Here is an 11,587-nt window from a genome sequence, read left to right as displayed (position 1 = left end):
TGCTGTTGTTGTTGTTTGTCTTTTTGCCTTTTCTAGGGCTGCACCTGCAGCATATGGAGGTTCCCCGGCTAGGGGTCTAATCAGAGCCGTAGCCACCAGCCTATGCCACAGCCACCAGCCTACGCCACAGCCACATCAACAGAGGATCTGAGCCGCATCTGCAACCTACACCACAGCTCATGACAATGCTGGATCCTTAACCCACTGAGCAAGGCCAGGGATCAAACCTGAAACCTCATGGTTCCGAGTCAGATTCGTTAACCCCTGAGCCACGATGGGAACTCTGAGTGTTGTTTTTTGTTTCCTAATCAAGAAAAGGTGTTGGATGTTGTCAAATGATTTTCTGCATCAATTTATAGGATCATTTTTAAACCATTCTATTAATGTGTCATATTACATTGATTCATGTTTGAACCTACCCTTGTATCCCTGGGATAAATTCCACTTGGTCACAATATATAAACCTGTTATGTTGCTGGATTTTATTTACCAGTATTTTGTTGAATATTTTACATCTGTGCTCATAAGGAATATTTATTTTCTTTTGATATCTTTGTCTGGATTTGGTCTCAGGGCTGGCCTCAGAGAATGAGTTAGGAAGTATTTTCTCCTTTTCTATTTTTGGGAAGAAGTTGAGAAGGATGTGTTGATCCTTCTTAAAATGTTTGGAAGAATTCACCAGACAAGCCATCTGATTCTGGGCTTTTCTTTGTTGGGAGGTTTTTGTTTATTAATTCAATCTTTTTACTTAAGTCTGTTCAGATTTTGTTTCTTCCTGAGTTGATTTTGTTAATGTGTATGTTTCTAGGAATTTGTCCAGTTCATCTAGGTTATTCTAATTTATAGGCTTCTCTTATACTCCTTTTTTTCTGTAAGGTTGGTAGTAACTTCCTCACTCTCATTAATACTTTTATATTTATTAGGTAGTTCCCTTTATCCGTGTTCTTTATTCCTTCACGTGGATTTGCTTTGCTGTTTTCATTTCAGCCTGAAGGACTCCCTTTAGCATTTCTCATAGAGCAGGTCTCACTCCTTTCAGAATGCTCAGCTCCAGTGTCCATTTTCTCCATCTCATCCATTTGTTTTCTATAGTAGTTGCCAAAAGTCTTTGAACAGGGAAATAAATAGAGGGCTTCACCCAGTCTGCTGTTCACCAGATGTGGGGGTAGGTAGAGAGACTATTCTAGACGTTGATGGCTTTTGAGTATGAGTAGAGTTGCAGGCAATATTAGAATCTTCTATTTCTTTCCTTTTACATTTTTTTTTTTTACAGCCACACCAGTGGCATATGGAAGTTTCCAGGGGTTGTATCAGAGCTGCAGCTGCCAGCCTGTGCCACAGCCACAGAAACAGTGGATCCAAGCTCCATCTGCAACCTGCACAGCAGCTTGCAGCAATGGTGGATCCTTAACCCACTGAGCAAGGCCAGGGATCAAACCCTCATCTTCATGGACACTATGTTGAGTTCTCAACCCACTGGGCTACAACAACTCTTCCTTTCACCAATTTTTAAAGTGTATTAAGTTATGCTGCTTTCTTGTTTGGTTAATTTTGGTGAAAAAGATTTATAGGTTTTAATTTTTTTATGCTCATTTTATTTGGTCTGGGGAAGGCAGTTCTATGATGACATTTGTTATTTTCAGAACTATTTTGTTTATGATCAAAGGTTACATGATTGTGAATAAAATAGTTCTGAAGATTTGGCAAACTATCCCTGTGACACACTGCTACTGCAGCATGCATTTAGCAGACTCTCCTTGATATGTAGAGCGTATTTCTACATGTACCCTGCATATCCTCGAGAAGAGTTTCTCATGCAAGACTTTTGGGTGAAAAGTCAGTCTGGAGCTTGGCTGCTGCCTTCTGGCTGGCCCAACGCGGATGATGTCTCAGTGTCTCCGGCAGCCTCTGGCACACTTGTCCTTGAGGTGAGGCCCTGTCTTTCCAAGGTGAGGCCTTCTGGGGGTGGGTCTGCCTGAGACTCCAGGAAGACATGTGATTTCTGCCGAGAAGCCTCTGATCTGCTATCCTGGGCATCCATTATCATTCTCAAAAGACTTTTATGAGGATCAAATGAGAAAAAAGATATATCTTTCCTAAGTGATTTTATAGCAGTGGCATGTAACATAAGGTATTGATAATGCTGAAGTGCATCAAGCCTCTCTCTATCAGCCTAAAAAGCCCTTTAGGGGAGTTCCCGTCTTGGCGCAGTTGTTAACAAAATCTGACTAGGAACCATGAGGTTGCAGGTTTGACCCCTGGCCTTGCTCAGTGGGTTAAGCATCCGGTGTTGCTGTGAGCTGTGGTGTAGGTCACAGATGTGGCTCGGATCCTGCGTTGCTGTGGCTCTGGCGTAGGCCAGTGGCTACGGCTCTGATTAGAACCCTAGCCCGGGAACCTCCATATGCCACTGGGAGCGGCTCAAGAAAAGGCAAAAAGACAAAAAAAAAAAAAAAAAAAAAGCCCTTTAGGAAAATCAGTTAGATGACAAACACCTAAGGACAGTATTTGTTGTGCTACTTACTACCCCACGGAGAACATGGCCCTCTGCCCAACTCATTCACTGTCACTCATTCTAGGTATTAAGCAGACTAATTCCCTTTGGCAAACACCAGCCTCTTTGGAATTTAGGAGAGTGTTGAGGGAGCCATGGAGATGGGAACTAGTTGCCAAGAATAGGCAAAAATTAAGGGGTACACTCTTCACTTTGATCTATGGCAGAAATTTTTTTTTTATTATTTTAAAAATCTCAATTGCTCCTCTACTTCCCTTTTTTATCCTTTTCATTCTGTGGTTATCCTACTTTCTAATTCTTATGGGCATTAACTGAGCATCCCATCATGCACCAAACATCCCTGTGACTATGGGCTCTACATGCGTCTTTCCTTGAGAGGAGATCCCTGGTCCGGACAACCTAGTCACTTTCCCAAAGTCATGGCTCTGATGGAAACAAGCCACACTGGAGTCCAGCAGGCCTGCACAGAGGCCTTGGATTTTCAGATACTTGGTTCAGCCTGGGAGCAGTGATGTGGGCTATTGCCCTGCCAATAGGAAGAGCTTGAAGCATTTAGGTACTTAAGATTTTTGCACCCAGAGGCCACAAACAACTGGAATCAGTGGTGGCATTGAGAATAAGAGAGAAAACTCAGAACTGCTCATTTGTACAACAGGAGAAAGGGCAGAAAGGGCTATAATTCATATTCTGGAGCCACTGCGATGTCACATAATCAGGAACCCTGCACAGAACTGGGTGTAAGGAGAGGAGAGAAACTGACAGTGTTCTAGAAGCCGAGCTTTCTTCTCTCCCACCTGAGTCTGATGCTGCTTCTTTTGTTGCACAACATGGCTTTTAGGTTATCTACCCAACCCTGGAGTTTATACCCAGATCTGTCTATACTTTCTAACTCAGATTGTCCTGTGACACACTATGTATATGTGTGTGTGTGTAAAATATATAATGTCTTGTGCACCATGTCCAGTCCCCAATCCTCTCAGCTCCACTGCTCACTCCAAGCCACGTTGCACTTAATCAGTTCACACACTCTAACCAGCTTCGCTGAAGTGTAGCCTGACTGTGCTTCACCTCAGGCCTGCAATGAATTACCTCTTGCTTTCTAGCCAGGGGACAGAAGCTTTTTAAGACTCATGCATGTGGAACCCGGAAATATGGGAGCTGACACCTGAGGGGCCACCTTTGCTGAATGGGGAACGGAGGCCAACATGTAAGTGGCCTCCCTTTCATCCACAGTGCAGATGGTTCTAAGATACATTTCATAAGGCTCTTGAGAGCCTCCGGCTGGCTGGAGCAGTAGCTTGGTGCTGGCCATCTTGATAAGGCATCCTTGTCTCTCTAATAATGGGTCTCCCTCCTTCCCTATTTCTTCCCTCTATCTTTTACTTCTGCTTCTTGGAATCTTTTTGTTTGTTTGTCTTTTTGCCATTTCTTAGGCCGCTCCTGCGGCATATGGAGGTTCCCAGGCTAGGGGTCGAGTCGGAGCTGTAGCCGCTGGCCTACACCACAGCCACAGCAATGCAGGATCCGAGCCACGTCTGCAACCTACACCACAGCTCATGACAACGCCGGATCCTTAACCCACTGAGCAAGGCCAGGGATCGAACACGCAACCTCATGGTTCCTAGTCGGATTTGTTAACCTCTGAGCCACGACGGGAACTCCATGCTTCTTGGAATCTTGTTTCTAAATAAACTACCTAACTGCACAGAAGCACTGGTCTCAGGCTTTGCTTTCAGCGGTATCCAGGCAAAGACACTTTTGCAAGAATGCTGGCTCAGTCTACAATCAATTAATTGAGTGAAGGTCTCCAGGACATGGGGATTAAATCTTAACCTTAGAGACTAGTCACAAACCACTGCTAGAATTAGCCCAAGCTGACAAAGGGAAAAGTCACATGATGGTGTAGCATGGCTCAACAAATTATGGAAATACAAGTTGTGGGCTGTTGTTATTATCTTAAAAAAATTATTTTATTTACTAAAACATCTTCATTTCCCAAGGCACTTCAGTACCTTTCACAAAAATATGTGTTTTTTTTCAACCAGATGAAGCATATACTCTAGGAGTACCATGGTAACATAATCAGAAAAGAGAATACAATTTTACACCGAACACAAAATACCTCCCAGTGTTACACCACTGAAGTGAGCAACTCTGAAAGACAGTGAACATGACTTAAGCTTTTCTTTTGTAATTTTTTTCCCATGATTAAGTATCACAAAAGGAACACATACAATGACGTCATTTTTGGCACTCAGAGAAGTGCTAGTGGCTAAGGCTGGTGAGGCCTTGCACGAGTGGCCACTGCAGACCTCTGCTGGAGTGATTCTCGGTTGAAACAAACATAAAGACACCAAACCAGGAGACTAAGGAACCAGCCTTTCCTAAGTCTATTCTGAAGGGCAAATAACTTAAGGAGAAAAAGACATAACAACAACAACAAAAATAACACACAAAACACATATAATCAAAATCCACATTATAGTTTTGGGAGCAGAGACAAGTTTGGTTGTCTCACTCACTGATATGCTTCCTTTAAACCACACATCAGAAACCACAGTAGTGAGGAGATGTGATTCACACAGCGGAGGAAAACAAGTAGGAGATTCAATGATGCATCTCGTATAGGCCTAGACAAGCCCAGTGCTTTGATCAGATGTAAACAAGTCTACCCAGCAGTCACACTGAGTGGTCCAAGAGCCCATAAACCAATGCACTTTCCCGTACCCTCTATCCGCTCAGTCCCCTCCATATTAATTACCTTCAGGTTTTCCCAGACATGTGCTTTCCTACGCGGGGGAAGCAACGACCCCAGTGAATATCCTCTGTCTCTGTCGCTGAGAGACTATGAGAAATCCAACTCCCTGTGAGGTCATTTCCTCTAAAGTGCACCATTAGAGGGAAGTGGGGAAAGGATACATTTCGGGGAGGTGTGGGTCTGGAGGGTTAGATCTCCAGTTTTATCAGGGGTCTTTCCAGGCCGTCTGAAATGAAAATGTAAATTTAGTAAATACCTCTCATGTCTTTCCAAAGTTAACGTCCTAGGAAGTGCCAAGTCCATCACTGTAGTGGTTAGGATTCATCCGAAGTTGTCTGCCAGTAGCCACAGTGTCCCTGAGGGGAAGGTGGTGCTTGAGGACCACTACAGCTCTGAGTCTGGGCGTCCATCCACAGCAGGTCAGACACAGCGTCCATAGAATAATCAACAAAGACCTTGGCCACTGAAGGACTCAGGGTCTGCACAAGCCATTTCTGATAGCACAGTCTTCCCTCTCCACTTTCTTACTGGAGGTGGTGTTAGAAGGCTGTGCTTTTAAGCACTCTGGGGCTTTCTTCACCATCTTTTAACATCCTTGAGTGACTTGGAGTCTGCCTATATTTTATTCTATAAAAACAAGCCAAACAGGTATCAGTAACAAATCTTAAGAAGATGCCTACCAGTGTCAAGCAAATAAAACCCAACACTGAGGCTATCTCACCATAGGGAAAAGAACATATGGCAGATTCTGAAAGGCTTCTCCTCATCTCTGCACCATCCCAGAGCTGTGGGTGCTGTGGAGATGTGCATGGTGACCTGGTGGTCTGGGTCCGAGCTGAGAGGAGAGGCTGTACCTACCTGGGCATGTCTGACCTTCGGAAGACTAAATTAGTCTACGGTGTGTGTGAGTTCTTGGGGAACTCTCTGCCAGGCCTGGACCCAGTGCACCTACTTTTTGAAGAAGGAGGACTCCTTACCCTTTGACCCTGAGCATCTGATCAATGGTGTCTGGGAGTGGGGTGCCAAAGCTCTCTGGGAGGAACAAGGTGAGGATGGCTGTCAGGATGGTCAGACTCCCCATGAGAATGTAGGGCAGGAAGCGGTCGTAGGCACCTGTGGCAAAGCAGACAGAGCCCGGGTCTGGGCATGCAGTTAGACGAGGTCCCTGCCTTTCTGTTCCCAGGATTCTCATGGGGATCGCCTGCTTCGTGGCCTCAGCATCTCCCAGTATGAGCTACCATATTGGAATCGGCACCAAGACAGGTTGCAGAACCCAGAGCTGGCACAGACCAGTGATGCCTTGCAGTGCAAGGGAGGAGTGCAGACCGGAGGATGGAGCTGGGCCATTTCTATTCATATTTCCTAATGCTGGGTTTCCAAGGAACTCTAAATACTGCTCCAGGGACAGGAATAACTCCTCCCGCTCTCTAGACGGGTAGATTTGTTTTCAAGCCAAGTCAGAAGGTGTTTCTGCTTGTCGGAGCCAGGTTGCATGTTTACAAAGCACTCTTAGCACTCCCAGCATGGGCGCCACCCCTCCCCAGAGACTGTGCTGGCTGGGCATGTGCGAGGGACCAGCTGCCATGAGGAAATACTTTAGATGCTGAAGAGGAAGCTGGGACCCTGTTGCATAAGATGGTACAAGGCAGGTAAAGTGCTTCAAGTTACAGAAGTTTTCTATTTATTTATTCTCCTGAAGAATAAATTTCCCTATCTGTCCTTTTAAACTCTGATTTCAAGAAATTTCCCCAATAGACCGGCTCCCTGAACCACTCTGCAATCCCTTAGGAAAGGGGCACTGTATTCCCGGAGGGAAGACCTGGGAAGGGAAGGCTAAAACAGATACATTTCCCATCAACTTCTAGCTGACATCTATAGGTTTGTTTTCCATGGCAGTGCTTCGGCCACGGTGCGCCTGGTCAGGAACCTTCCCTGGACAGAGATCTGGCGTCGGCAGGTTCCCATCTACTACGTGCCAGTCCTCCCAGCTCACGTTAGAGCCAGTCCATGCTTCCACCCCAACCCTCAGGCTGGCACTCGGCCCACAGGACTCACCAAGGTAGATGAAGTAGGGAGACAGGATGCTGCCCAGGCGGGACGCTGTGGAGCTGACCCCCACGCCCATGTTTCTGACCACTGTAGGGTACAGCTCGGCTGTGTACACGTAGACCATGGAAAAGGCAGCAGTGATTCCAAACTTGCCCACCATCACCAGGACTGTAGCCAAATAATACAGGTCTGGAGAGGCAAAGGGAAGAAAGCAGGGGAAGGCGCCAACCTAAGGTTTACTGTTACGGAGTTTCCGGCCTGAAACAGACATACCGTCTCCCTTTTCTTGGTGAGGGTTCGGGGGACAGTTACTATAACCTCCTACTGTGGGCTAAGGGGTTAATGTCCCTCCAAGCTGATGGCAGAGAGGAGGCTGGGACCTGCAGCTGTGTGAGGACGTGCTCGTCTCCTCAGCCCCAAGACCGGCAGGGGGAGCCCCCCCAGGGGCCCAAAGACACCTTCCAGAGGTCATTAAAGTCATGTCTGTCAGGGGGGCAGCAGGAACCCCAGACCTCATGCTGCGGGCACTGCGGAATTAACTAATGACTCGTGCATGAGTGGGAAGGTCAAGGCTAATTCATTTCAGGCTCTCACACTTCGCAGACTAGCAGACCCTCGGGAACGATACTCTGGTCTCTCCTGCTCACTGGGCCAATGAGGAAATGCCTCCCTGAGCTCCGGTATGAACCTCCACACACACCCCTGGGCTCCCGGCTAAGCTGTGGCTGGGGCTGTTCCTGGGCACTGTTGCCAGCCTCAGGGGCCCACAAATGATCACCAAAGGTCCCCAAATCCATGACAGCTCTGGGTACCATGATGGACTTGAGGATCCATAAACTGCTTTCTGGATTTGCAAAGAGGCAATCTCCGACCCTTCTGTGGGATACCGAGAGCAGGCAAGTTTTGCAAATAAAATTCTGCTCTTGGCCTGTGAGAGTCACTTTGTGGCCTGCCCCCTCCGGCCCCTTCCCCTTCTCCTCATCTCTTACCAGCTCCCTCTTACTCCTCAACCAGGCCAGGCCCATTCCTTCCTCAGGGTCTTTGCCTTTGCTGTCTCTTCGGCCTGAAATGTTGGGCTCCTAGACTTTCTCAGGGTTCTCATCATTTCATCCATTTCTGCTCAACCGCTCCCTCTTCAGGGAGCCTATCTGTGACCACTCTATATAAACCAGCTCTCCACTGTCCTTTATTGTTATTATTAAAGGTAACACAGCCTGTGTTACAATACGCGTTTCATTTACTTGTTTGTTGTCTTGTCTTCTCAACTGGAGTGTGAGCTCCAGGGGGGCCTGGAGCTCGGCTGACTCCTTTACTTCTGCATTATTAGCCCCAGGCACAGTGCCTCCCCCACAGCACATACTCTGTAGCTACTTAACTGGATAAGTGACTAAGGGGCCAGGTTAAAATGACAAGGGGACGGTTCTTCCCCTCAGTTTTCAGAGAAAAACAAATACACACACAGGAACTTGGGGAGAGAGTAAAATTAACCACCAGCCCAATGTGGTTACTCTCTCTTCTCCCATAAAGCCCAAGCCATGATGACCATCTGGTCCCAGGAGACACTTTGTCTTGATCGGTTAGCCCAGAACGCAGATGTGCAGGCACAATGCTAGGCTCTTTATTAAATGAGGAGGATGGCCTGGTAGAGACTGCGTGACTCAACGGGTATCCCAGGCCGCAGATGTGGACGGTCCCTACCTGGGGGCACCAGCTGCACGAAGAGAAGAACGCTGCCACCCAGGAAGAGGGCAGTGGCCATGGAATAGCGACGGGGCAGGTGCCGCAGCAGCAGCCAGGCCAACACGTATGCTGGGACTTCAACCAGAGCCGAAAGGAAGCAGTTCAAAAAGACGTCCCCATGCAAGTTAGGAGTGTCCAGCGAAAGCCCGAAATAGCCCACTGATATGGTCATCCTGGAACAGAGGGCAGAAGGAAGCTGGAGACGCAGCATCCACACGCCTCCCAACCTGGACAACTGAAATACAATTAGTGGAGGGAACTGAAAACTATCCTTAGCAAGAGGGCAGCAGATTTAACCCTGAGTCTTGTTTCTTAGAAAGAAAGATAACCTGCCCTAGCCCAGGGTAGCTTCTGGGCCAGAGCACTTTCAGTCAATTCCAGAGTGTCCCAGCAAAAAGATATGTAATTCAGATAGATTTACTTTGTTGGAAAAAATTCTCCAAACCAAAAAATTTCAACCTGCCTTTTGGCTTTAAAAATCCTAAGCTGAAGCACTCACAAAAGCCTGCTTCCTTACCCTCTGAATGCTTAAATCCAACTGTAGAAGGAGCTAAGGCAGGTAGCAAGTGAGGTGTGATCAGACTGGTGAGATAAGAGAAAATAAGGAACAATCATGGAGTCAAACCTTTGGAGGAAGATCCCTGGCAGACCCTCTGGGGCGACCAGCCAGGAAGAGGCTGGTCAGAAGCTGATGACTTCACCCCCACTGGACTCGAGGGAGCTCCCAGTGGGCCATCTGCATGCCCCTCACTGCCCCTGGCCTAGACCTGTCCCCAGTAGGCATTCTCGCTACTGATGGTCAGCACTCTTGGGCAAACCAGACCTATGTGAATCAGACTGTTTTTAACTGGCCAGCAGGTTGAAAGCACAGCTGGTACAATCAGGGAAAAGGGCACGTGCAAGAGGAGCGCCTAGGTGACACATCGCAGGCTGGCAGGTGTGTGGGGCAGGCTGAATCACCCCTGAGGCCGACTCAGGGGTGGTGCACCACCCTAAGGGATCCCAGGCCATTCCTTGGAAATGGGTGACTCATAGTACCCTCAGTGAGCAAAAGAGCTGGCTGACAGGGCTTGTTGACTCCAGCAGAAGGGATGCTGAGAGGAAGTCTGCCTTCCTCCCCCAGCAGCTCAGGTAGCTGCCTGCAATCCCAAGGGTCTGGCCACTGAGCAAACTCCATGCAGGCACTTGGCTATGTTCCTTCTTCCTGGTCAATCACGAACCCCTCCCCGACACACTTGGAGAAATGCTGTGTTAGAAGGGCCCTGATGAGGACATATAGGCCCTGGCTCTGCCTCCAGGACCGTCTTCAACCATCCCAGAGGGAGGATGTCCTGTCTCCACATTTTCAGAATGTATTTAGCATCCTCTGTAATCGAAAGGACATGGTGTCTTCACTTAGAACTTCTAAAAGGCCTCAGCTGTCCTCCTCGGTCAATGTCTGATGCACAGGTGACTGGAACAACTAAACTAAGACCCAAAGTGAGCAATGACTTGCCTTATGACCCGAAGGGATCCCCAGAGATCCCATATCTCCCCCCAAGCCCCCACAACAGTTTCATTCTCCTCTTCCGAGATTAAGAACTTGGACATGCCCATTTCTTTTCATCGCAAGACACATCCCCGATGATACAGGCTTTGAATTCTGGTCTAAGACGCGTCTGTAAATGCAGGGCCTGACGGCCACGGCCAGCACCTTGTCTGGACGCAGGTAGGGCTCACTCACGCACCACAGAATTATGGACATGATGGTGACCATCCGGATATTCCGGGTTCGGAGCAGATCCAGAATGCTGTGGGACTGCTGCTTCTTGGAGCTCAGGTCTTGTAGCTGCAGGAACAACATGACAAGGGTATGGGAGGGAGAGAAGGTTGGAGACTCAGAGACGCGAGAACATACTTGAAACCCTCGCATCTTAGCCTTGCACATCTCTGGGTTGGGGAATGTTTTATGCGTCTTGCTGGATAAGAAGAGGACTATAGTGACTGTATCTTGGGCTGCAGAAGGCTCCCCAGGCCTTGTCGATAACAAATTAGTGAACAAGAGTGAGGAGGAAGAGGAGGCGACCAGTCCCTGAGGTGATGAGGCAGCGGAGGAGGAGGCCCCAGCTGACTGCGCCTTCCCGGCACCACCCCCAGCCCAGTCAATGGCCACATTCCAGGGAGGCCGCTGAGCATTCCTCCCCGAGGCTGGCTCCCAGCCTTCTGGGTCATAGAAAGAAACTGGCTGTGTAGTTTATGGATAGGATATTTTAAAAGAATTAATGTTTTCAGTCCTCATACCATGAAGTTATGGACTACTTCCAGGGAAAAAATTTTTTCAGATAGAAAAACAGGAAAATTGACCTCAGCTTCACCCAGAGTAACTTCCTATGAAATTTGGCACAGCCAAGGACATTAATAAACCACACGTCTAAACACACTGAGGTTGCTTTCTTAAGCAAACCCAGCTTTGGAGTTTGTTTTTTCCCAAGTCCGTGGTTCAACAAAAGGTCAACTTTTGACTTAACAGATCCCCTGAAATAGCC

At 47.8% G+C, this 11,587-nt stretch overlaps 1 protein-coding gene across 13 annotated transcripts in view; it reads right to left on the bottom strand.

Annotated features, from left to right (window-relative positions):
- SLC22A5 (solute carrier family 22 member 5) overlaps positions 1–11,587 on the bottom strand; it is a 186,835-nt gene that overhangs the window by 155,827 nt on the left and 19,421 nt on the right. For 11 of the 13 annotated variants that reach the window (XM_021085423.1, XM_021085427.1, XM_021085430.1 and 8 more), the window contains exons 6-9: positions 10,790–10,890; positions 9,021–9,235; positions 7,329–7,511; positions 6,251–6,386 (exon numbers count right to left, since the gene is read on the bottom strand). In XM_021085423.1, the coding sequence (XP_020941082.1) occupies positions 6,251–6,386; positions 7,329–7,511; positions 9,021–9,235; positions 10,790–10,890 (635 nt within the window). Of the gene's footprint in view, positions 1–4,455; positions 5,901–6,250; positions 6,387–7,328; positions 7,512–9,020; positions 9,236–10,789; positions 10,891–11,587 lie in introns of those variants that run through there. The other 2 variants (XM_003123912.5, XM_021085433.1) reach the window with 2 other exon arrangements.

The sequence above is a fragment of the Sus scrofa genome, chromosome 2, assembly GCF_000003025.6.
Source record: "Sus scrofa isolate TJ Tabasco breed Duroc chromosome 2, Sscrofa11.1, whole genome shotgun sequence".
Taxonomy (NCBI): Eukaryota; Metazoa; Chordata; class Mammalia; order Artiodactyla; family Suidae; genus Sus; species Sus scrofa.
This window is presented reverse-complemented; position numbering and strand designations above follow the sequence as displayed.